The 26,588-nt window shown below is 37.6% G+C and overlaps 1 protein-coding gene across 1 annotated transcript; it reads right to left on the bottom strand.

The window, feature by feature from the left end:
- Window positions 1-338: 338 nt before the first annotated feature.
- On the bottom strand, window positions 339-25,027 carry cacnb3b (calcium channel, voltage-dependent, beta 3b). The gene is made up of 15 exons (XM_055188876.2): window positions 24,900-25,027; window positions 17,285-17,654; window positions 13,082-13,201; window positions 12,878-13,000; window positions 12,378-12,499; window positions 12,148-12,200; window positions 11,904-11,923; window positions 10,670-10,750; window positions 9,923-9,981; window positions 9,744-9,832; window positions 9,505-9,656; window positions 6,653-6,748; window positions 6,364-6,534; window positions 6,243-6,290; window positions 339-4,427 (listed from the first exon to the last, which is right to left on the bottom strand). Exons 2-14 carry the CDS (start codon window positions 17,324-17,326, stop codon window positions 6,261-6,263), a joined length of 1,158 nt encoding a protein of 385 aa, XP_055044851.1. The 5' UTR covers window positions 17,327-17,654; window positions 24,900-25,027; the 3' UTR covers window positions 339-4,427; window positions 6,243-6,260.
- Window positions 25,028-26,588: the final 1,561 nt, after the last annotated feature.

The following is a 26,588-nucleotide window of genomic DNA, read 5'->3' as shown; positions in this document are numbered from 1 at the left end:
TATGCTTCTTATTTTGATACTCTTACTTTGCATTTACTTTATTTTTATCAAAATGTTTCATGACACCTCATAAGTCTAATTTCACGAGAATCACCCACTTGGGTTTTCCTGATTTCGTTTTGTATTTGATGGATAATAAGGAAACCATGCTATGTGCTACAAAAAAGTTATATTCTATTCTATTCTATTCTATTTTGATAACTTTGCTTTTCTATCCCAATTCCCAACAAATGCTCATGCACTGCCTTCTAGTGGCCATTTTATAGGCAGACATTGTGATATGCTTCTGGTTTAAACATGCATGCTTTAGGAAATGCACAGAAAGAGGTAGAAGAAAATCAAGTTTTTTCATTTATTTTCATTTTCCAAAGCATAAAATACTCTGTTCAGCATTAGATAATACTTTTTACCACATTTTTCTTTTGTCAGAACTTAGTGCTGGGTCAGTTTTGTCACATCAGTACAATATGGTATAGGTAACTACATTGGAAGAGTGTTTACACACTTACAATATGCATTTATTGCATTGTATTCAAACCAAGCAATACAAAACCGAAATAGTGCAATCATATGGATTTCCCTTTACTCTGACCCTTATTAGTCCAAAATATTGTCTTCATCTTTCCTCCTTCCTCCAGTGTTGCATACAGTACAGTAAATTGTGATACAGAACAGCATAAACATCTAATAAAATAAACAATTAGCATTCAAAATATAATTCGAAGACCTGGAAGGATATCAAGCACATTTCGGATTGGGAAGAGCTTGTTTTAGTCGTCACTGTCGTTGTGCTTTAAAGCCCGTGTCTATTCAATGTTGCTTTCAAACCAGATTAAAATGTGGCTTATGTTAACTAAAGCAAAAAAGATTTTACACATTTAAAAGGTTTTGTTCAATATAAGTAAATGATATTACATTATGTACATGTTAAATGAAAAGAATCTGTATTTGTGCTATATTTAGACAAATTATATTAAATGTGTAATATGTATATATTCAAGCAGCTTGTGATGGTTAATATGCATCTACGTCTTTGCCATTGCATCACTCTATTTAGTTTACAGTGCAGTGGTTTTCTACAAATGGCTGTATCATGCATAGTTATGATTAGATTCAATGTACAATGAAACTGCATGTGCATGTATGCAAAATAAGTTCATTTACATAAGAGATTGTCTTGCAAATGAGACATTCTGTAATGTGTGATAATATGTTGAAATAGTGTTGTATGGAAGAACAGCAAGCAAGAATCTGAATTTCAGCAGCAGATCATCAAAGTGATTATCATGCAAATAGGTGTTGATGGCAAAAGATAAAAACGACTATCCAATTCGTGAACAAATCACTGTTTTGAGTCTAAAACAGGTCTAAATTATTCTTTCATGAAACAGACATTGCAACTTTCTTATGAATGCACTAAAAAGAATCAGGAGACCAAAGCTATCATACTATCAAACGTTACACTCAAATAGAGGTACAAAAGCTTTCACAGGATCAGTACCTTTTCATAAAGTACACCTTTGTACCTGAAGAGTGCATATTAGTACTTCAAAAGTACATGCAGGTACCTCAAAATACATTTTGGTACCTCATATCTGTAACTAAATAGTACATATTGGGACCTTTTCAGGGTTACCGTCCCAGTGACAGCTTTTGTACCTTTTTCTGACAGTTTAGAATACTTGAAAGATCTAGTCCCCAGTCAGCAGACGACTTCGGGCCAGATCCGCACCAAATCCGCACCGGAACTGTTAACTGCGGTGCGGATCCGGCCCGGAGTCGTCCGCCGTCTGAGTCACCATTCATTGTATTTGCATGGAAAAGAAAGACAAGTACATTCTTAAAAAACAGTGCTTCTGTGTTATATAAAGAAAGTCATACATGATGTGCGTAATGACACAAAGTTCAGCAAATAATAGATTTTCTATGAAAGGGACACTCTTTTTTGAAAATATGCCGATTTTCCAGCTCCCCTAGAGTCAAACATCCGACCTCCACCATTTTGGAATCCACCCAGCCGATCCCCGGGTCCGGCGGCACCACCCCCAGCACAGCCCAGCACAATCCACCGAATCTGACCAGACCACTTAGCATCGCACTCAAAAATAATCAAAGAGTTTCAATATTTGTTTTCTATTGAAAGGAATAGTCTATCCTTTTTCCATATTAAACTATGTTATTACCTTAACTAAGAAGAGTTGATACATACCTCTATCATCATGGGTGCACTTTATCGCTGTGGCGCCCGGCGACACTTTGATAGCATTTAGCTTAGCCCCATTCATTCGGAGATAAAGTTAAAAGTGACCAAACACATCAATGATTTTCCTATTTAAAACAAGTAGTTATACGAGCAAGTATGGTGGCACAAAATAAAACGTAGCGCTTTTCTAAGCGGATTTAAAAGGGTAACTGTATTGTATGGCGGAATAGCACTTTTGGGAGTACTTCGACTCGGCGCAGTAACACTCTCCCTCTCATTAAGAGAGGGAGAAGGGGAGCGGATTTTTCAGGCGAGTCGAAGTACTCCCAAAAATGCCATTCCGTAACAAAAAAAAGTGCTAAAGCGTAATAATCAAGGACCTTGCCGCCGCAACATGGCTGCAGGAGGCGCAACGACATCACGCAGTGCTCGAAAATATTGCTCTGCTATTGAAAGTTACCAAGGGGACTATTTTCAGGCACTGCGTAACACCACCGCGCCCCCCGCAGCCATGCCACAGCAGCAAAGTCCTGGATTATTACGCCAGAATGAGAGTGTAGTTCCTAGCCATATCTGCCTAGAAAATCACAACTTTTAACTTTTTTCCGTCGGTCTTAGTACACGGTGTAACTACAAAAGTTTTAAATAGGAAAAATATCGAAACTCTTTGGTTATTTTTAGCGCAATGCCAATAGTCCAATCAGATTCAATGGACTATGCCAAGCCATGCCAAAAGTGGCACCACCAGACCCGCAGATCGGCCGAATGGACTCCAAAACGGCAAAAATCAAATGCTCAACTCCAGGGGAGCTGAAAAATCAGCATACTTTCCAAAAAAGTGGAGTGTCCCTTTAAGCTCTTTCAGAGTCAAAGGGCAGTACCCTTTTAAAAGGTTCTAATATGTACCATTAGGTATAGATATGTAGACATTTGGTATACCAGTGTGTACCTTTCAGGTACTAACATGCACTCTTTGGTACCAATATGTACCTCTGAGGTACTAATACTGTATAAACTCTTTAGGTACAAATGTGTACTTTTTTACTCACACCCACCCAACGACAGCTGTCCCAGGGTACATATTTTGACCATTTTATCTAACAATGTATTGTGCAAGAGCTCTGAGCATGTTAAGCAATGAAAATAAAGCTAATGTTGCGTAGGAGGTGAAGGTTGAGTGAACTGACTGGCAGTCGTGCAGGTTCGTGTTAGTCTCACAAGGCAGATCTCTCTTTGAAAAAGTGGTGAGAGCTCTCTGATGTCACTGCCAGAATCCCACCAGGCATGAGAGCAGGGACTGGAAGACAGACGGGACCACTGAGGGGCTGTGGACAACCAGTTTATTTCCGGATACGTTTAAATGTGCAAAATTTATATTGGTTGGTTGCCTAAACAACACGTCGACTTATGGGTCTTGAGGAAGCCCTGCATTATTAGGATGTTTTCGGGTTCACCTAAGCCCATTTAGATGCATTCTTAAAATATAAGCATTCTTGTTTTGACAAACAGGTCTTGCAATACGCTTTTAAATGATCTGACATGGGGTCTCTAGAAATGCAACAGATAAAATACAAATAATAAATAATAGCACAGATTGCTATGCTAATGTTTGTGCTTTAAAGGAGATGCAACTTTTCAGAGATGATTTTACCATGCAAGCCATCTAATATATCAGAATGTTGTAAGCACCGGTCGTAACTAAACCACTTAAACTAAAAATATAAAAATGTGAAAAGAATTCCCCTAACTAGTTTACTACTTTTTATAGCTTATCCCCAGTTCAGACCAGTTAAGTGTGTCTATCTGATAGATGTATAGTGTGTGTGTGTGTGTGTGTGTGTGTGTGTGTGTGTGTGTGTGTGTGTGTGTGTGTGTGTGTGTGTGTGTGTGTGTGTGTGTGTGTGTGTGTGTGTGTGTGTGTGTGTGTGTGTGTGTGTGTGTGTGTGTCGGCTGAAGGCCTGCAGCAGAGTGGTCCTGAGATGTAGAGGACAACACGTGTGTTAGTGCAGGAAGAGGGCCACTGTTGTGTGGTCACTGTTAGGTCTCGCTTACATTGAGACTGTGAGTGGTCCAATTTCTCACAAGCCCTTCATCCCTCCACTCCTCTTTATTTTTTTTAGTGGACAGCTGCTCTGAGCCCTCATCTCAGTCTGGGGCAGTGAGTGGCTGGCCTTTGAGGAATTCTGGGGGTCTTTCTGGAATGTTCAGTTTCACTCAGATTCATCTGTAACAACCATAAGCAGTGGCAGATAGTTTATTATAGGTTATGTACCCTATGGTGACAAGAAATAAGTCACCAGTTACTTAAAGGGTACCCAGACTATAAACACATGTATGGCATAATAGGCTATATGAATGTGAATTTAAAAATGTTAATACACTTTGAAAAAAATCTTTTCACTCAGAGGCCATTTTGTTTACATCACAATACCTGATGTCAAAAGGTTGCAATCAAAACCAAAGCCTTGCTGTTTTTTTACACTGAATTTGTGCTACAGACGCTTTCTTGGCCGCCATATTATATTTTCGAACTCGTCAAGGTTCGATCCGGTGGACCGATGACATTGACATTGCACACTGACGCATAGAATTGTGGTACAAGAGAAGGTATCTCAGAAAGTAAAGCAACATTGGATTCGGATGTGCCTTGATGTCTTCCTGCTTTAGAATGCTGCCTCCAAAGGCACGCAGCCAGAGTTAAATGCACACAGACAGTAGGTGGCGATATTTGGTCTTAACATCTGCATGCCATTAAATATACAAGAACATCAACTACTTATGTTTAGACCTTAAAGGAAAACACCACAGTTTTTCAATATTTTACTTAGCCAAATTAATACATACCTTATTTTTTATGTGTGCGCCTAATCTTTGTACAGCACGCTGTGAATGTGTTAGCATTTAGCCTAGCCCCATTCATTCCTTAGGATCAAAACAGGGATGAATTTGGAAGCCACTAAACACTTCTATGTTTTCCCTATTTAACTCTTTCACCGCCAGCGTTTTTTAAAAAAGTTGCCAGCCAGCGCCAGCGTTTTTCATGATTTTCACAAAAGTTTAGTGCCTTCCAGAAAATGTTCTTCTTCAAATATATAAACACACAATATACCAAATGAAAGAACAGACCCTCTGCTTTCAAAAAAAAAAAAAAACGTGTCATCCTACCTTGAGTAGTTCTTTTGTAATCAGCTTTTCAATATGGGTAGGTTTCTGCAAAAACACCACATTTTGAGCAAAAAGCAGAGATAATTATATTTTTGTGACGGACTTTTCATAGAGATCCCATTCAGAGCGATCTTTAAAACAGACACGGACATGCAGCTGCTTGCCATAGGGCAATACTTCCGGGTTTAAAAAGTTGCCTAGTGGATAATAGCGGTATTGCGGAAAGACGGAAATACTCGTCATTGGCGGGGAAGCGTTTTCTCTTGATTGACGAGATATCTCGTCAATGGCAGGGAAAGAGTTAAAGACTGATACATGAGTAGCCACACGAGCAAGCACGGTGGCACAAAATAAAATGCGGCGACTTCCTTAAGCCGATAAAAAACGAGAACCACATTATATGGCAGAAGATCACTCCTGACTACTCCCCCAATCTCGCTCAACTTTTGTCAATATTACTGTGCCAAGATCGAAGTGCTGCAAACTAAGTGTTCTTCTGCCATACAATATAGTTCTCATTTTTTATCCGCTTAATAAATCGCCACATTTTATTTTGTGCCACCATACTTACTTGTGTAACTACTTTAAATCTGGAAAACATGGAAGGGTCCGGTGGCCTCCAAGTTCATCCCCGCCTGGATCCCAAGGAATGAACGGGGCCAGGCCAAATGCCAACACATTCACCACGCGCCGCACAAAGATTAAGCGCACACGCATTGATAAAAGATGGGTATGTATCAATTCGTCTAAGTTGAGGTAAGAACATAGTATAATATTGAAAAACGGTGGTGTTTTCCTTTAATATTAATGGACAGTAATATGAATGATAAACAATACAGAAAACATACAAATGAAGGATGATAATAATACCCACCCTTATTTGTGGTAGTGCTCATTCAATTAGTTCTTGTGTCTCTGAGAACTGAAGGAAAAGAAAAAAAGCGTTTAAGAAATCATGGCTACAGGTGTGATCCATATTGTTAACATAAACTCACCTGTTGGCTAGAGTTGGCTGAGGGTGGGGTTGCCACATTTTGCTCCACCGTAGGATTCGTGGGGGCAGAGCCTGGAAGGTGAGTGGCCCGCCAATATATATCTAAATATTCAGCTAAGTGTTCACAAGCATCTTCTAGCTGATTCTCGTCCAGTGTGACGTCAAACATTTCCTAATGCAAGTGAAAATTGGACAAACAGTAATGATGCAGAATATTGCACCTGTTCATTTATTGCAAACGGCAGGATCAGAGCTTTTGTTAAATGTATGTGTAGTACTGCGAGACTCACTGCCGGGCACTGCGCTAGTTTATCTCCTGCCATCATTTGCAAGTTGAGATGTTTGCTTTGAGATTTCCCTCTGGATTTAATGAGTCTTTGAAGAACCTGGTGTAGAGTGAGTGACACTCATTAAATAAAGGTACCTGTGGAAGTTTTGCTTGATGGAAAGACATTAATTTAGTGACTCTAAACCTATTCATCTTTTTACAGTTGTTTCAGATATTAGCACATTTTTCAAATCTAAATCTTAAGGTACTTATGGATCATTTATTACAGCGCAGAAAAACACTGGTGAATCTGTATTTTTTAATCTATGGCAATTTAGTCAATCTAGTTTTTTATATAAAAATTATATCTATAAACTAGTGTGCTCAAAGCATTATCTATAAAAAGATACAAGCATTAAAAGTTACAGTCTCTTACTTTTGTCAATACGGCTCAATGATTTTTATGACATCACTCTGCACTTCAGCTTCTCATTAGATTCCAGGCTGAGAGGTAAACTAAACTCTACTGGCTAAAGGGGAGGAGCCACTTAATAAATCACGCACACACTTCCTGATTCAGTGAAAATTACCTTAACCCCTTCAGACCTCATTTTTCAGGTGTTTAACATAGATATGTATAAAGGCTAGATGTCTCGCCCGCGCTGCTGGCCAATTGAGTGGAACGTCCGCATTTTGGCGGCCATCCCGCCACATGATGCTCGCTCACTTTTTTTAATGGTACAGGTACTTTTAAATGACCATAACTTGCTTAATTTTTTTACCGATTTTCAAACGGTTTGGTTTGTTATAAACGTCAAAGATGTACCTATGACACTGCATGTTTATACTAAAAAATAGAAAAAAGTCATGAAAAATGTTAAAGCATCCAGAATTATAGCCACGTTAATAACTTTTGTAAGAAACCAAACCGATTGAAATTTTGGTAGAAAATTGAGCAAGTTATGGCCATTTAAAAGTACCCGCACCATTAAACTCAATGCTTAGAGTGAGCGAACTGTCTGCCAGGTGAGGCCGTTAGAGACTCCACCGTAAGACATCTAGCCTTTATACATATCTATGGTGTTTAATCAGTGTGCCTTATTTTGATTGGTTGATCAGCATTTTATTGGTTTGAACCACAAAACATGTGATGTCCATTCCAGTGGACGCAGGGACTAAAGGGGTTAACGCATCGAACATCTGAAGATTATCAAGGCATTTAAAGAGATCTTTTAAAAACTTGTATTAATGTATTTGTTCTGCTAAACACAAGGGAAGATCTTTTCAGCACTGTTTGTAACCAAACCATTTTTTGAGCACCATTCATTTCCAACGTAGTAGTTTTTCCTACTATGGAAGTCAATGGTGTTTCTGTTTCCTGCTTCATTACAAATATTTTCCTTTGTGTTCAGTAGAAGAAAGAAGTTAATACTGGTTTATAACAGCATAAGAGTCAGTAATGGCGCTTTTTATTGCATTGTACCCCATGGTTTGGTTTGGGTCGGGTCAGCTTACTTTTGGGGGCTTTTCCACTGGCTGCAGTACGTAGTAACCGATTAATTTTTTTACTACCATCTCGGTTAGGTTCCAAGCGACCCGAGCTGATACCAAAACGTGAAGCGAAAACACTGTAGATCACTGATTGGTCTGAGAGAATCGTCACTACCAGCGTCATCGCTATAATGTAAAAGATTAGCTTTACCTTCATGCTAGCTTGCGCTGTCTAGAGTAAACCTGTTGTCATCTGTGCTTTGCTGTAAGTTCCCAAACTCCCTTTTAGCAATGAAAAACATCCACAGGTTAAGAATCAGGAACAACATAACAGTTTTTTCCAGACTTGCAGTTTGTGGCGGCACATTCGCGATGCACACGTCCGCATAAATGCTTAAATGCAACTTAAATGAGGCTCAGCGGAGCGCGTCTACTGACGCCACGGGTGTTTGTACAGAAACTGTCACGTGATACAGAGGTAGTGATAAACGCGATGTGCAAACATCTATTTGTGGAAGTTAATTAAAATTTTATGGTGGACTGAAAATAAATGAATGTATGGGAATGTACAATGACGCTTTCACATGATGTCACAGCAGTAGGCAGCGCAAATATAACGACACGCCTATAATCCCTTCCACTCCAAAGTGTTACTAAACTCCATGGAAAATCTAACCAAGCCAAAGTGAGGTGAGCTGACACGACCTGACCCAAACCAAACCGTGGGGTACCATGCAATGAAAAAGCGCCATAAATGATGAATGATAAATTTTTTGGGTAAACTGTCCCTGGCTTTGAAACACACATTTTAGACTCACAAAGTCTAACTAATTTAATATCTACTAGCACTTTTCAATATGCATCAAAGGGGAATTATGTTATTACTCTAGTTCTTAAAACATTTATCATTTATATTTAACAAAATATAATAAACATTGAAATGTTTTGTTTTTTCACTCATTGTTTAGATCACCGTAGTATTTAATATTGAATAATATAATTTTTAATGTTTCTTACTTTTAAGATTTATATAGTATTTGACTTCAATGAAGATTTTTTGTAAAACTTACTCTATAAAAGCATTTTAAAATTTGCAAAAATTATGAAAGTGATTTTATACACTGTAAAAAAATCTTTTCTGCCTAAAATGTTGAATCAACTCAGATTCACAAGTAATTTCAACTTATCTTGACTAGAGATGAGTTGTTATAACTATAGAAGAGTTGTTATAACTTATAAAATGAAGTTGAGTTTTTTCACTCAACTTGTAAATCTGAGTTGATTCAACAAAAAAATTAAGGCAGCAAAGATTGTTTACAGTGTATTAAGAAGAACAAGCTGAATTCTGTTAGTTTTCAGAAAAATCATTAAATAGTGCCATACCTTTGGAGAAGACACTTTCACATAGACTATAATGGGAGCGAGTGATGTCTTAAGTAGCTGTGTAGGATGGTTAATGGTATCTGCATCCAGGACCACCAGCTGCAGGCTCTTAGCTAACTCAAATATTCTGTTAATCTCACTCTGTACCTCCGCTGAGAAATAAACAGATTAATAATAAAATATCAAGTCACATCCTTCATACAAACTCTGTGGCCTAACCCCTGTATGATGTCACTCACCCAGGCTAGACGGATCTAGATTTGGTTTTTTATTCAATACTGATCGTTTGGCCAAAGACAGATCCGCAGTTACCCTTGTGATAGAAATCCTGCCAGGAAACCACAAACCGACAAAACAAACAGTTGTACTTTCAGCTCAAAACTCTCTTACAACTGATAAAAAAGGCTTTCTCACTCACCTCCCATCAAACCTGTGCTTCAAAAAGTCAAAAAGAGCTTTCTGCATCATATCTGTAACCTGAACATTGTGAAAAAAACATATACAGTCTAGTGTAGTTAACCAAGAGAGTGTAGGTTGTGTTAACATCCAAACAATCATTTTGTTGTTTAAAAAAATCTATGGCAGGGATTTAAAAATGTGCCATGTATGAATTTTTGTGGTTTGGGTGATGTTGTTTTATTTAGACTCTGTGAAAAATGAATGACTCTAGGAATAAAGACTGGAGATTCAGCGGTGTCCACTGTCTCTGTTAAAGAGCTGACTGAGAAATATGTCCAGGACTTTGTGTGTCACCTCCATTATGAAAATTTTACATTCACAAATCCACTTGCAGTATGAGAAATTACATACAGAAGTCAAATAATAAAACTCTGATAATAGCTTGCCTCTTAAAGGCGGGGTGCATGATTTTCAAAAAAACACTTAGGAAAAGGAAGTTGGGCTAAGTACCAAAACACACTTGTAGCCAATCAGGTGTAGGTCGTGTCTACTAACCAACATTGTTGCCTGGTTTGCATATGTGTGGGGCGGGTCTATCAAAAGAACGTCCAGATTCTATTGGGGTAGGGGCGTGTTTGTTTAGGTGATTCCAAATGTAAACATTGTCTTTCAGAGATCATGCCCCCCGCCTTTAAGCATGTAAGCAGCCACAGTCTTATAACTACTTCAACCCTTTCAGTCATTTAATACATTTAGTAGAATTTACCTCATAGCCTTTTAGTGAGGGACCAACCAGAACAACAGGCCTCATAGATGGAACAACATCATAAGGTGGAACATGCTCTGTCTGCAACACACACACATATACATTTTACACATACTGAATCATGATTCATGACTAACATTTCCCAACATCTAATGAGTGACTTTAAAGGGACATTCCACTTTTTTTTTTAAATATGCTCATTTTCCAGCTCCCCTAGAGCAGTGGTTCTCAAAATTTTTCAGCGTGCGGCTCCCTTGGGTACAGCGCATTCCTTCGCCCCCCCCCCAAGAAAATTTATGACAAAAACTGTTCTAAAACTCAACTTTTAATTAAACAAAACATATTGAATGATACAAAGTAGTGCTGTTGGTTAGTAGCCTTATTTTTTAGGTTTAATTGGACAGAATTCATGATAAATTTATTTTATAAAATGTCAAAAAACTGGGGCCCCTCTGGCACCGTCTTGCGGGCCCGGACCCCAGTTTGAAAACCACTGCCCTAGAGTATACACAATAGATTCTTACCATTTTGAAATCCATTCAGCTGATCTCCGGGTCTGGCGCTAGCACTTTTAGCATAGCTTAGCATACTCCATTGAACCTGATTAGACCATTAGCATCACGCTACAAATAACCAAAGACTTTGGTTATTTTTCCTATTTAAAATTTGACTCTTCTGTAGTTACATCATGTACTAGGACTGACAGAAAATTAAAAGCTGTGATTTTCTAGGCAGATATGGCTAGATAGGGGACTCTTTTTGGGCAGTTCATAATATCACAACGCCTGCTGCAGCCATGTTACATCAGCAAAGAGTATAGTCCTAACCATATCTGCCTAGAAAATCGTAACTTTTAATTTTCCGTCGGTCTTACTCGATGTAACTACAGAAGAGTCAAGTTTTAAATAGGAAAAATATAAAAACTCTTTGGTTATTTTTTAGCGCGATGCTATCAGATTTAATGAATTGTGCTAAGCTATGCTAAAAGTGCTAGCACCAGACCTGGAGATCAGCTGAATGGATTCCAAAACAGTAAGAATCAAATGTTTAACTCTAGGGGAGCTGGAAAATTAACATATTTTCAAAAAAGTGGAATGTCCCTTTAAGGAACACAGTTTCAGTAACAGAACTAAAATCTTATTCGGAGAATCTAACATACAAACTAATTGTAGGTCACTTTTTTGGGGGAAAGTGTTTGCGTTATGTGAGTACGAAAGCAACCTTAACCACTAACCTGCTTTTGCTTCTGTTTGGCTTTTTAAAAACAAGAGAAGGCAAAACATAATTTTATACTGATAATAACTGAATAAATCATGCTGAAAGATAAAGCACATGAAGAGCCGTATTTAATTATTTATTAAAGTTGCATGCAATTTCCCAAGCACACTTGTTTTTGACTATTTATGTAGCTCAAGCAGTGTCATTACAATAAGACAGTAACTGTTCAAACACTGTATTGGTATTTAAATACCTCTCACCTGCAGGAGATGCAGATTTCCGGCTGCCAGACAACGCATTCCCACCTATTTTTCTGATGATGATAATAATAAACATTGGAAATGAAAGAATTAGAATTAAAAACACATGCAAAGTCCTTACAATGCCAACTTGGAGGTACAGGTGAATGCAGAAACAGCTTATTAATGCTGATTCATGCATTATTTAATAATGACCATAGATAATGATAGGATGTAATTGTTGCTCCAACCTCTGAGCTGCTTTCTGTTCCTGCTTGATGCGCATGGCCTCCAGTTTAACAGGACTGGGAATGAAAGCAATATCTGCTCCCTCCTTTACCAGCCTCCCTATCCACCAGTCATTATTGTACTTCTGTAGGATGGGAGAGAATGTGCTTACACTAATACACTAATAAGTATTGAATTAAACATAAAATCGTATGGAAACAGTATAAGAATAACTTAAATTCGGGTTTAATTCCAAACTAGCATGATTTTTATTTTTGAGCATGACATCTCTAATAAACTTTCATGACAATCTAAGATACTTCCATGGTGCTTTTTGACATTATAGATCTTAATAGGACAGGAAGAAAGTCTTTTAAAAATGGCCTTTTTAAACAATTAGCCTTAATGTTTCAAATAACAAACTCAAACAGATCTGTTGTCATTTTTGAGTGAACCATCTTTCATCAAACTTCCCTGACTGCTCTTCATTTAATTCTTCAGTCATTTGATGCAATAATCTCACCTCTTTTATATGTATAAAATCTTTGGTTTCAAAGTTGACGGCAGCACCTTGAACTGGACAGTCCTCGTCCAGAGCCCCGCAGTAGCTGACATTGGTTCTCACTGCAAATGCCACCGGTTTGGCCTGCAAAAAGACGAATAGAAAACGATCTGAGCCTATCGATATAAAAGGTATGAAATAAATGAGATGTGTGCGAAAGTGCACCTTGGCTCTTTCGAGCTGGAGCAGGACCTGGCGCTCGGCTTCACGCCGAGACGCCTCCTTGTCCTCCTCCAGGGACAGGTCGGAATCAGATGGCCTGCTCGTGTAGGAATCAGCTGAACTCTGCAAAATGGATAAGAGCAGAATGTGTGTGTGAGATATAAATAGTTGTTTAAAGGTGCAGTGTGTAAATTTAAGTGGCATCTAGTGGTGAGGTTGCAAATTGCAACCAACAACTCAGTTTGCAGCTCATCCTTAACTTTTAAAATGCATAGAGAAGCTACAGTAGCTGCCACAGGACAAACATATCACCCTTAAAGATAACTACGTAAAAAAGTTTGCCTGTATAGAGCTTCTGTAAAAAACATGGCGGCACAAAATGGCGACTTCCATGTAAGGGGAACCTCTGTGTGTGTAGTTAAAACGTGTCGTTCTAAGGTAATAAAAATATAACGGTTCATTATGAAAGGTCTTTATACACCCCTGATAATATAGTTTTGTATATTATTTTGCATTTCTGTCAAGAGATCCTTCTAAAAATTACACACTGCACCTTTAAAGGGATAGTTCACCCAAAAATAAAAATTCTGTCATCATTTGCTCACTCTCATGTTGTTACAAACCTGTATACATTTCTTTGTTCTGATTAACACAAAGGAAGATATTATGAGCTCATGAGTCCCATTCACTTCCATAGTAGGATAAAATAATATTATGGAGTAAATGATGAACTATTTGGACTATCCCTTTAAACAACTATTACAACAACTATTATTACCTACAGCAAGTATTACACATTTAGCTGCTCTTTTCTCTCCCCTCCACACCTGACACAGTGAGGATATCATTTAAATATCAAAGCCAGCCGCAGGCTCAATGTCCAAAGATATAAAAAATAATTAAGCAGACACTGACTAATATAAGATTCTTATGAGCGATTAAAATATACTTTCCATTGAAATGAACAATTTAATTAAAAGTCAGCCCTGCTAAAGAATGTAGTATAAGCTATATATCGAACAAATTATTGGCTGATTTATGCCACAGTCATTTGTCCAATAAATCATGTTTATTGGAATTGTGAGGACAGCATGATAAGAAACAGACTATATAGTAATGTTTAAAGGTCACCACATAACATCTACCATAAGAGGTCCTTCTAATGCAATGCAATAGATCAACTTACAGTATGTGACCCAGTCTGTGAAAACCCAGGTAAAGTTTATTTGTGATTTACTGTTTTTCTAAAGAATCATACTGCATAGTGTAAATAACATTATGTAAAAATATAACATTGATATATTAAAAGGAAAACACCACCGTTTTTCAATATTTTACTGTGTTCTTACCTCAACTTAGATAAATTAATACATATCTATCTTTTTTCAATGCGTGCACTTAATCTTTGTACAGCGTGTCGTTAATGTGTTAGCATTTAGCCTAGCCCCATTCATTCCTTAGGATCCAAACAGGGATGAATTTAAAAGACACCAAACACTTCCATGTTTTCCCTATTTCAAGACTGTTACATGAGTAGTTACACGAGTAAGTATTGTGGCACAAAATAAAACGTGACTATTTTTAAGCAGATAAAAAATGATATTGTATGGTGATGAGCACTTAGTTTGCAGCACTTCGACCTTGGGCGCAGTAACATCATCACTCCTGACTACTCAGTGGCTGTTTCTCAGTGTCAAGGAAGGATCCTCGGAAGCCAGAATTTCGAGGATGCTACGTCATCGCCATCCGTCGAAGGACTGTTCCAATGTCGAGAATCCTCGAAATTGCAACCAAGGACTGAATCCTTTTTTCGAAAAATATCCCACTGTAAAAACAACTTTGGTGCCTTAACATTTTTTGTTAAATCAACTCAGATTTACAAGTCATGTCAACAGAGATGAGTTGTCACAACTTATAAAATATAGTTGAGAAAAGTCAACTTAATTTTATAAGTTATAACAACTCAACTGTAGTTATAACAACTCATCTCTGGTCAAGATATATAATAGTAAGTTGAAATGACTTGTAAATCCGAGTTGATTCAACAAAATTCTCATTTTGTATCTGTCTAAAAATGCACGTTTTATTTTGTGCCACCAAACTTACACATGTAACTACTCATGTATCAGTCTTTAAATATAGAAAACATGGAAGTGTTTGGTGGCTTCTAAATTAATCCCTGTTTGGATCCTATGGAATGAATGGCGCTAGGCTAAATGCTAACACATTCATGACGCACTGTACAAAGATTACGTGTACGCACTGAAAAAAAATGTATTAATTTATCTAAGTTGAGGTAAGAACATAGCAATATATTGAAAAACTGTGGTGTTTTCCTTTAATATTGACTGAGTAAGAAAAGAAACAAGACAAGATCTGGAGGTCAGGATCCAAACATCAAGCTCTGACACAACAGATAGGGCTGGCACGAAACAATACATAAAAAACATACAGGGATGAGAGGACCATGACACATAGTGCTTCTGAAAACACACATTTTGTATTCCGCACACACCGTTTTACATTTACTCTGAGTCTATTTTTGATGACCTGACAGACTAAGCAATTTTTCCACTTAGTACCTGGATCGATAGAGTAATGTAATCCTTTAAAAGACACGATGCATGCCATCCTCTTCTGCTCAAAGTGTTTTCACAAAACCACATCTGATATTCTACTTACAACACATTCTAACCATCAGCCTTTCTCGGAAAAGGAGGTGAACAGTGCTTATGTTAAAAAAAATTATAATGCACCATGATCCCAAAAAATATCAAAGTTTATTGTAAAACAAATATATATCATCAAGAACAAAGCATCCTCAACAGTCAATATTATATATATATATATATATATAAGGAATAATTGACGACGGGCCATTGAATTATAAGAAAACAATGCACACCAAGGTGGTAATGCGGCACGACGCGAAGCGGAGTGTGCATTATTTTCAAATAATTCAAAGGACCGGAGTCAATTATTCCGCTTATACCACGGTTACCACAAACATTGCTCTGGTGCCTATTTTTAAGACATTTGAAAAATTAGGTGTGCGGTTTACAGAAAAATAATCAACACCCATAGAACATTTCTCAGCCAATCAGAATGCAGCATTCAACAGACGCGTGGTATAAATATATATATATATATATATATATATATATATATATATTATACTACTGTAAGAAAAACACAGTTTCCTTAAATTGCTGTGCTTCCTAGGATTTTGATGTAGGGAAGCCAACATATAACTCCTTGTGCAACCAACACCACCAACAGGGGGCGACAAAACCCAACAAACCACCTCTTGACCAAAAAGCATGTTAGATAACATCAATTCACATATGCTTCAAACACTTTCAGTGTTTTGATATTGTCAGAATGTAATACACTCTTCTCTAGTGCGTCTCCTGCAGTGCCTTTGAACTGATGAGTACTGTGATGAGGACAGATCAGAAATAGATGTGGGAGGCTGGATCTCCACAATGAGTAACTTCATGCACCACATGCATACTGTATATAGACATAAGATCAAATATAGAAATGTAGTGGTGCAGAAGCTCATTTTAATCTTTTGTTGTTAAACTTTTTAGTAGATACAGGCCATGTGTGGCAGATGGCAACATGGACAGGTAGCATGCCATCATCATCTTTAAACAGAGAGCAAAACTACAGCAAGTGCAAGATATGACTCAGACTACAACAATACAGATTCACCTGCAAAAACACTAAGCAATGCTATTGGAGAACTTGTATTGGTTCTCCAAAACAAAGAAATACTAAGAAGCTTTTGTGCAACAGAAATGTAAACCAAACAGCCATTTTAGTCCTTTATTTTGAAAAGTAGGAGTGACATGCATCTCCAAACCACCATAACATATGAATAACTATGTATAATTGTATATTTATCGCATGGAGGTAAATTCATTTGCCAAATAGGATTGAATCAATTCAGCTTGTGACTATATACGCTTGTCTAAAAGCAAACCTTTGCATCTCGACTGAGAATTATTTATTCATAAAAATAAGACTTACGTGATGTTATTAATAGACTACGAGCCAGGCAGAATGCATGCAAAATTCATTCACCCCACCAAAGCATCGCTGATTGATTACAGAATCACATGGAGTCAAAATGTAATACGGAGAGAGTGAGAATCAGAGAGAGCGAGAAAGAGAGAGAGAAACAAGGCAAGCTGTCCCTACCTTGCAACTGAGCAGTGCTGCGCTCGAATCGGACGCGGACATTCCTATAGAGACGGCTCATATCCACCTGAATCCCTGTTCTCCATCATCAACAGCAAGAGGCTTGCAGAGAGGGGAAGCCTCTGCTGATGATAGCCAACTTACTGCACTCAATGCCTATACAAAATTGATGCCTCGACTGCAGCAGTTGAGTTGAGAGCAAACACCCCCCCACACACGCTGCTGCTGCTGCTGTTGCTGTTCCTCCGCCTGCACTCACATACAATCAGGCTCCATCTTCTCCACACACTGGAAATGCTGTGGTGCAAGCAGTGCAGCGGGGGTGGAGATGTTTACATCTCACACCAGCAGACACTGAGATCTGATTCTCCTGCAGCAGGAAACACAGAGGGGCTTTACAAGTGGGATGCCCATTTCAGGAGATGTGTAACGCATCATGTTGTGATGCCTGATTTTGCTGTATTGTTATGTAAAGCAAAAAAAAAAAAAATGGATACAGTGGAGTCCAAATGTATATGACTGTAAGTGTTAATTTTAGATTGCAAATGTATGTTATAAGCATAACAATTCAATGGGAACTGGTAAACTTTGGGAAATTATATTTTAAAGTGCTTGTTTTTGATAATTTTGCTTTGATGACAGCTGCCATGTAGCCTTCTTGTAGTAGTGACGATCCATTTTACATTGCATTTACGCATTTCACAGGTGTTTTTATCCAAAGCAACTTACAGTGCATTGCATCACTTTATCAGTATGTGTGTGTGTGTGTGTGTGTGTGTGTGTGTGTGTGTGTGTGTGTGTGTGTGTGTGTGTGTGTGTGTGTGTGTGTGTGTGTGTGTGTGTGTGTGTGTGTGTGTGTGTGTGTGTGTGTGTCAGTGTGTGTGTCAGTGTGTGTGTCAGTGTGTGTGTCAGTGTGTGTGTCAGTGTGTGTGTGTTCCCTGTGATCGAACCCACAACATTTTGTGAAGCTACTGCGATGCTTTACCATTGAGCTACAGGAACAATTTTATTTCAGCATTATTTATTAAGGATGTCCAAAAGAGCATGTTTTGTGCTCCAGTGGTTATCTTACCTTTTGTAAAAAGAGATCTACTTGGTCAGTGGCATCATTGTCTTATTTTAAAGGCGGAGTGCACAATGTTTGAAAGCCAATGTTGATATTTGAAATCACCTAAACAAACACGCCCCTACCCCAATAGAATCTGGACCTTCTTTTAAAAGACCCGCCCCACACATACGCACCCCGGCAAGGGTGTCGGTTAGTAGACACGCTCCTTACTGCTGATTGGCTATAAGTGTGTTTTGGTAGTCGGCCCGTCTCCTTTTCCAAAGCGTTTTTCAAACATTGTGCACTCCGCCTTTCAGCTTATTTGATTCACTTAAATAAATAATTAATAATCTTTTATTTTAAAATTTCTAAATTTGCATTTGGACCCCACTGTACCTGAAAAAATTATGATTGTTGGAGCCATGCACTGTAAAAAATACTTTGCTGCCTTAACATTTTTTGTTAAATCAACTCAGATTTACAAGTTATGTCAACAGAGAGTTGTCACAACTTATAAAATATAGTTGAGAAAATTCAACTAAATTTTATAAGTTATAACAACTCACCTATAGTTATAACAACTCATCTCTAGTCAAGATAAATAATAGTAAGTTAAAATGACTTGTAAATCCGAGTTGATTCAACAAAAAATTTTAAGGCAGCAAAGTATTTTTTACAGTGTGGCCTGATCTCATGGAAAGTCGTTATAGAACTTATAGTCGCGAAAAATTTGATTAATTTATTCGTGTCCATGGCAGGCAATTCAGCTTTTTTCGTGCCTTGACCACGAATGTCTTTTTCGTGTCACTGGCACAAATTTCTATGAATTGTTGTTCGTGTCCGTGGCACAACTTTTTTTCATGTCATTTTATGTATTGTTATCTCATAGTTTTTCCTACTTTGGCTTGAGTATGATCTCCTGACCATCCTTTCCTATCTTTGCTTCATTTACAGAGCCATAAATAAATAGACAAGCATCTTTATGGTATAGCATGCCAATAATGAGCGATGAGTTGCATACCCTTTCATTTGTACCTGGTAAAATGTTTTCAACACTCTCGGAAATAAAGGTACAAAAGTTGTCACTGGGACAGTACCATTTCAAAAAGGTACACCTTTGTACCCAAAGAGTGCTTATTAGTACTTTGAACTGCCAAAATGTACCTTTAAAGGTACATATTTGTACCTAAATGGTACATATTAGGACCTTTTTTAAAGGGTACTGCCCCAGTGACAGCTTCGTACCTTTATTTTTGACCGTGAAGTTTACACTAAAGTTCTTTCCATTTTGTCCAGCTCATGCACTATTTATCTTTTCCATCATTTCATGCCTACATTTTTTAATGCCAACAATGCCAACCAGACTCCAAAAGCAAATGCAAATGTTAAATCAGGACCCAATAAACTGAAATCTTTAGCACTCTTAATCTCTCTTGTGCATGAACTAACAATGCAAACAAAGTCACATCTGCCTGTTGAGAAACAGCTGTGAAACCAATTGCATTAATGCGCTGGTGCCCTATAATGTGGAACAGTGAATTAAATGGACTATATTATCTAAGGCCTACACAGTATTAGCAATAGACTTGAAGTGAACAGCCAGGGTTTTGATCTTGGCATTATTACATTATATGTAAGTTCATCTGTTTAAATCATATGCTTTTAATCAATATTAAAATGAGTTTAGTTTTGGTCTATCTATCTCGCTGAGAGCAAATCTGTTTAGCCCAGTGAGTTCAGGAATGGATGCTGTCCTGACAAAAGCATGATGGAGAACAAGCACAAGGTGGGTCAACTTTCATGCAGAACCAATGAAATGACACCAAAACTTTATCAGTGGCAGATTAATAAGGGTCTTTTCTCTTATCAGGTTGTATTAAATCAGCATGCTAACAGGGGTCTGTCTGCCCCAGGCAGTGTGGAGCTCTCTTTGAAGTCCATTTTACTAGAAGCATGTGTTCTTCATTCAGATGTGGCTTTAAGAGCCGCATGTCCTGAGGTTATGCTCCAACCGCGCTTTTTATCATACTATGAACTTAGAAGACAAAAGTAAGAGCACATTCGCACACAGCCCTAATGGCAGGATCTTTTAAGGATCACAGAATGTTTGTATTACAGTATTTTGTAGAGAGGAGACTGTGGGTTAGTTGTCACACTTCTTGCTCAAGTGAATATTCCTAGGGGTAGGTTCATTTTTGAAAGGCACTTTCTATATAAGCACATGCTTTAAAGCCCCTCTAACCTAGAAAATGCACTTTGAAATGTGTTTCTAGCAAAAAAAATGAGTTGCCAGTGTGTGTGCGCAGAAACATCCTGTTATTATACAAATCCATTTATTCTTTTTTGTGTAATCTTTTTTAAACCACAACAGTCACACAAAACAGGCTGTTGAGGATCCCCTATCAATGTGATGTCACATTGATTAAGCCCCAACCATGACCGCTCACAGACTCGGCCTTATGAGCGCGTAGTTCAACCTTCTGCCAGAGAGACATGTTTTAATGTAGTCCAAAGCACATGTGTAAGCTTTGCATACGGGAAACACACAAAAACAGCATGTTTTTCATTGCAGCCACCAATGGCATGTTCAACAAAATATAATGAAAGATTTTTTGGGAACTTTTCAAAACCTTGTAGTAACTAAAATATATTACTTATAGCCTTGCCTCTCTCTCTCTCTCTCTCTCTCTCTCTGTGGCATGTTTCCCATGTGACAACTAGCCCCATTTTACCATAATACTTCAGTTAATTTTTGAGGTAAAAACCACCAAAGGATATACGACTTTTATTAAGAACAGGTTAAGAAGAAAAAGTGAGGGTATACATGCTTTGTTTAACTTCCACTATACTTTCTTTTTTTATGTTGGGTTCATAAAAGGATGCTTGGATACAGGCTGATGAACCATGAGAAACCAAAGGGTGGACTTGGAAAGGGTTATTTAAATGCTGCCGATGTATATTTTAGGTACACTACTGATAAAGTTATTTTTTATTTGAGTGATTAAATGTTTAAGTTGGTATCATTTCAATGTGAACAATGTGGCTGACACAATGTCAATAGTGTTTTTTACATGTGGCTGACCATTTTAGATGTTTTGCTGAGCTGTGGAAAACCAATCCCGGGAGAAGATTTAAATTCGGTAACTTCTCATTTCTATTGTAGATGAGACGTGGGTAAATCAATACCAGCAGCAAAAAGACTGATATCTCATCCCATCCTGTTTCGAAATTCCCGTTCTCATCTTCTCGTTGTCCTGCTAAGTTTCATCTTTCTGCCCGCATTTTTTTTTAAAGTAATCACTCTTAATTATGCAATAGATTGCCCCAAGGACACAGATTCCAGTCAAAGATGCTAAATGGACAAGATTATATAAATAGGTTTTAACCACAAGCAGTAAGAGTGGAATATGAACACTAGAATGACAGTGAGTCTAACGATTTAACAGCAACATGAGATGTATATTATATAGGAGCGCTTTGCCGACACAGCACACAGTACAACAATGGCTTTATGGGATTGACTCCTATAGTACTGATCAAATGACATGACCAACCAAATATATATCAGGTCAGAAAGCAAGACTATAAAGGTAATTAAAGCAACTTGATACATCCCCACATATTGATTAATTTTGTGGACGCTTTTATTTTAAGTGACTTTCAAGTTTCAACTTTCAAGTAGTTTTACTATACTAATAAAAAGTACTAAAACAGTAGTGCTACTCTACCAAACTACACTACAGTGCAATGTACAATTAAGTACAATTGTTTGTAATTAAATAGACTTTATTTTCAACGCATTGGGTCAAAAAGGAACAAATAGCTGATTTTGTCCCTTTTTGATGCAATGCTGGGTTAAAAATAACAAAGATTCAGTGAAATTGAGCTGTTATTAAATTTAAATATAAGTTACTGAAGTTCCACTGTAAAAGATCTACTTATATTTAATTGGTAACACTTAAAAAAAAAAGTTTTCTTAACTATAAAATTTTCTCTATAAAGGGACATTCCACTTTTTTTTGAAAATATGCTAATTTTTCAGCTCCCCTGGATTTAAACATTTGATTTTTACCTTTTTGGAATTTATTCAGCTGGGAAGTCATTCTCCGGGTCTGGCGGTACCACTTTTAGCATAGCTTAGCATAATCCATTGAATTTGATTAGTCCATTAGCATCGCGCTAAAAAATGTTTTGATTTTTTCCTATTTAAAACTTGACTCTTCTGTAGTTACATCGTCTACTAAGACTGACAGAAAATTAAAAGTTGTGATTTTCTAGGCTGATATGGCTAGGAACTATACTCTTAAACTGGCGTAATAATCAAGGACTTTGCTGCTGTAACATGGCTGCAGCAGGCGCAATGATATTACATAGTGCCCGAAAAATAGTCCCCTGCTATTGAAAAATATTAAGGTTCTTGACTAAGAAGAGTCAAGTTTTAAATAGGAAAAATATTGAAACTGGTTATTTTTTAGCGCAATGCTAATGGTCTAATCAGATTCAATGGATTGTGCTAAGTTACGCTAAAAGTGCTAGCGCCAGACCCGGAGATCGGCTTAAGGTGAAAAACTTAAAAAAAATTACTTCAATTCTAATTCTACACCTAAAAATGTAAGCTTTTGTCAACTTAAAATTTTCACTAAAAGTAAGAACATTTAAGTTGCCAAAATGAATTTTTTTTAGATGTCACCAGTTAAAGGAAGTTAATCCAACTTTCACTTTTTACAGTGTAAGTGATCCTTGAAGATGTGTTAAGTTTATCATGGGTCAAATATAGATTTAAATATATAAAAAACAAAACAAAAACAGAATCACTGAGTTGAATAAGGGATCACGCCTTTGAATCTGCAATTGTGTTTTGCTTTCATTTTCAGCCTTTAGTCTGTTGGGATATTTTTGTGTCGACTTGCACATCTACAGTAGACTTTGTAATATTTGCACAATTCATCTTTTCAAGTTTAGTTTAATTTGATGGTGACCTTTGGTGGACTGAAGTCTTCAAGTCATTTCACAGATTTTCAAAGGGCTCTGACTACTACATGCAAGGACATTCACCCTTCTCTTTCAACAACTGTGTGGTCAATTGTGCTTGTCATGTTAGAAGGTGAACCCTCTTCTCGTTTTCCTTCTATCCTGACAAGTGTATCTATCTTGACTTGTTCCTTTTTATGCTGAGCTAGTGACAATGACAGCAGTTGAGGGAAGTCAAATGTCTTTTGTGCCACTGAGTCTGTGGCTACACCTGACAAAGTCATTTTGGGAGGGGTGTGATCCTTAGTTTCATGTTTTTTCTGTTTTGTTGTGCACTTTAATGTTATAAGTTAATACAGCTAAAACAAAAATCGTGTCCTCTTCATTTCAGGCAGCAAAGCAACAAAATATGAATTTTTTACTGTTCATACTGTATGCTATTATATAACACTATGAAGTGCTCCAGGTTATGCCCTGACCATGACATTTTAAAGGAAAACACCCCCGTTTATCAATATTTTACTATGTTCTTACCTCAACTTAGACAAATTAATACATACCTATCTTTTTTCAATGCGTGCACTTTTAATCTTTGTATAGCGCCTCGTGAATGTGTTAGCATTTAGCCTAGCCCCATTCATTCCTATGGCTCCAAACAGGGATACATTAAGAGACCACCAAACACTTCCATGTTTTCCCCATTTAAAGACTGTTACATGACTAGTAACACGAGTAAGTATGGTGACACAAAATAAAACTTTTGTTTGGAGCCATAGGAATGAATGGAGCTAGGCTAAATGCTAATACATTCAAGAAGCGCTGTACAAAGATTAAAAGTGCACCCATTGAAAAAAGATAGGTATTTTTTTAATTAATCTAAGTTCTTAGATTAATATAGTAAAATATTGAAAAACGGTGGTGTTTTCCTTTAACTTTTTTAATTTACTTTCCTTTTATGCAGAAAGCATGCATCAATTAGTGACATCAATCTTTTAAAGCCCCTAAATGAAGATATATTTACATTAAATGTCTACATCTCCATAAACTGCAAGTTCATCAAATTGAATCAAGGCATTGTGCACTGATGCTCCAGCACACACACACACACACACAAACACAAAGCACTCCCTTCCTCACGGACGGGCTTTTAGTGCTCTAGTCTCATGCAGTATTTAATTGACCTCACACAGGAAGCCCAGCGGTTCCAAATGCACTCCTTTCCCCAACACAAAGGAAACACCATGAATGCCCGCAAGTATGCCAACATCCCTATAGGCACTGATCGTGTGCATAAAAATATAAATCTATACATATTCCACCAAAACTGCAGGAACAGATTTTTGCATTAAGCTCCATTTCAAGAGTTGAAACCTCAGCAGGTTCGAAATGATGGCCTTGAATACTTTATTTCCACTTAGCACAACTCCATCAGTCAAGTTAGATCACATTCTGTTTTAAAAGCTTGTAATATTTCATATACAAGAGGTTTTTCAGACTTAACCTAAACTAAAGTTGTAACTTAAAGATGAAATACTGACAAAACATTCACTAAAATGTTTATAGTATGTTTAAGGTTGGAAATGTAAGTGTACTCACTCAGTTGGAGGTGTGGAGATAATCGCGCAGCTAGCTGGTCATGGTGTGCTTCCTCTTAGGGCAGAAGTGAAGTGAAGTGTACTGTAGCCTCAGACTTCAGTTCCCTCTCCTGTTCTCTCCCTCCCCCTGCACATTAGACAGATTCTCATATTCCCACTGTCTTATTTTTTCCCAGCTCCCTCCCTCCCTCCATCCATCCTCTCTGTCTCTCTCTCTCTCTCTCTCTCTCTCTCTCTCTCTCTCTCTCTCTCTCTCTCTCTCTCTCTCTCTCTCTCTCTCTCTCTCTCTCTCTCTCTTTCTCTCTCTCTCCACACACACAGACAAACTTAGCTCTTTATGCATTTGTGTCTTCTCATTTTTCTCGCATCACACTGGCTCAGCTCAAGCATCATAGTCATCAGGTGAGTCCACTCCCATTACAAAGCTGATATATCAAAAGGATATTCATGACACTTTTGGCTGAAATCTGATTGAGGTCATCGCTTTGCCTCTCTCAGCTTTGGGTAAAGTGCACATCATCAAGTGGTTCAGTGTACATCACACATGCCACCATCTAACGATAGTAATTGTCACAATGCATAACTACTCATTATTTTGACCAGCTGCAATGCATCTTTTAATGTTTTCAAAAAGAATCACAAAGAAGTTCTCTCAGATGTTTCTTCAAGAAGGAACTAAGAATGGAAATGTAAGTCTGTATGGCTCTGGTGTTTTACAGAGGAAAACACTGTGATTTCAGCAATGTCACAAACAGTTAATAAAGTCAGAGATATCATTGTGAACAATTCTTATTAAATGTTACAATAACTTAAAGGTGCAGTGTGTCATTTTTAGAAGGATCTCTTGACAGAAATGCAAAATAATATACAATATTATCAGGGGTGTATAAAGACCTTTTTATAATGAACCGTTATGTGTTTATTGCCTTAGAATAAGACGTTTTATCCACATACACAGAGGGTCCCCTTACATGGAAGTCGTCATTTTGTGCAGCCATGTTTCTGCAGAAGCCCTTAACAGACAAACTTTTTTTACTAAGTTGTCTCCATCGATGACATGTTTGTCTGGTGGTGGCTACAGAAGCTTCTCTATGTGTTTCAAAAGCAAGAGGTGATCAGTGGACTGAGCCGTTGGTTGCAATTCACAACATCACCACTAGATGCCGCTAAAATGTACACTCTGCACCTTTAATGTGATTGCTCTTTAAAGAGTAACTAAACCCTAAACCAACTTTTTTTAGTTAATGATCTGTAAGAATGATGGTTTTTTTGTGGTGTTGATTGATTTTAGTAAGTTTTTTGTTTTTTGTATATTAAGTGTTTCAATTCTAGAATTTATGGTGTAATATCGTCTGAGTTGTGCGGTCTTCTGGTTGAACTGTGGCTACTGCAGTTGAATTTTTCTATTGGATGTTGGGTCCAAAAAATAACTTGTGACGTAAGCAGGTTCAAGCTCACCACGCCCTTGTTACGATCTCACCACACACTTGGTACGAGCCTCGTTCCTCCCCTTTATCTCCATTGGGATCTGCCCACTTTTCTTGCATTTTTCAAATATTGTCAGTGGGTGGAGTCAGGCTCTGACCAGGGGTTTAGTTACGCTTTAATTAATATTAGGCCTGTGTCTCCTGAGGTTGAAAGAAAATATTCCTCCATGTCCACTTTGAATTTGGACCCCAACTAATTATCT

Source organism: Misgurnus anguillicaudatus, chromosome 13 (genome assembly GCF_027580225.2).
Source record: "Misgurnus anguillicaudatus chromosome 13, ASM2758022v2, whole genome shotgun sequence".
NCBI lineage: Eukaryota > Metazoa > Chordata > Actinopteri > Cypriniformes > Cobitidae > Misgurnus > Misgurnus anguillicaudatus.
Note: the sequence above shows the minus strand (reverse complement) of the source record. Positions and strands in the feature narration are given on the sequence as shown.

What these genes read in the sequence shown, in the direction of transcription:
- cacnb3b (XM_055188876.2), bottom strand. Translation starts at nt 17,326, where the DNA reads ATGTCCGCGTCCGATTCGAGCGCAGCACTGCTCAGTTGCAAG. An exon ending in GAAATCTGCATCTCCTGCAG is followed by an intron (nt 11,924 to 12,147) that starts GTGAGAGGTATT and finishes GTTTTTAAAAAG; the next exon opens with CCAAACAGAAGCAAAAGCAG. An exon ending in TCTAGATCCGTCTAGCCTGG is followed by an intron (nt 9,657 to 9,743) that starts GTGAGTGACATC and finishes TTTATTTCTCAG; the next exon opens with CGGAGGTACAGAGTGAGATT.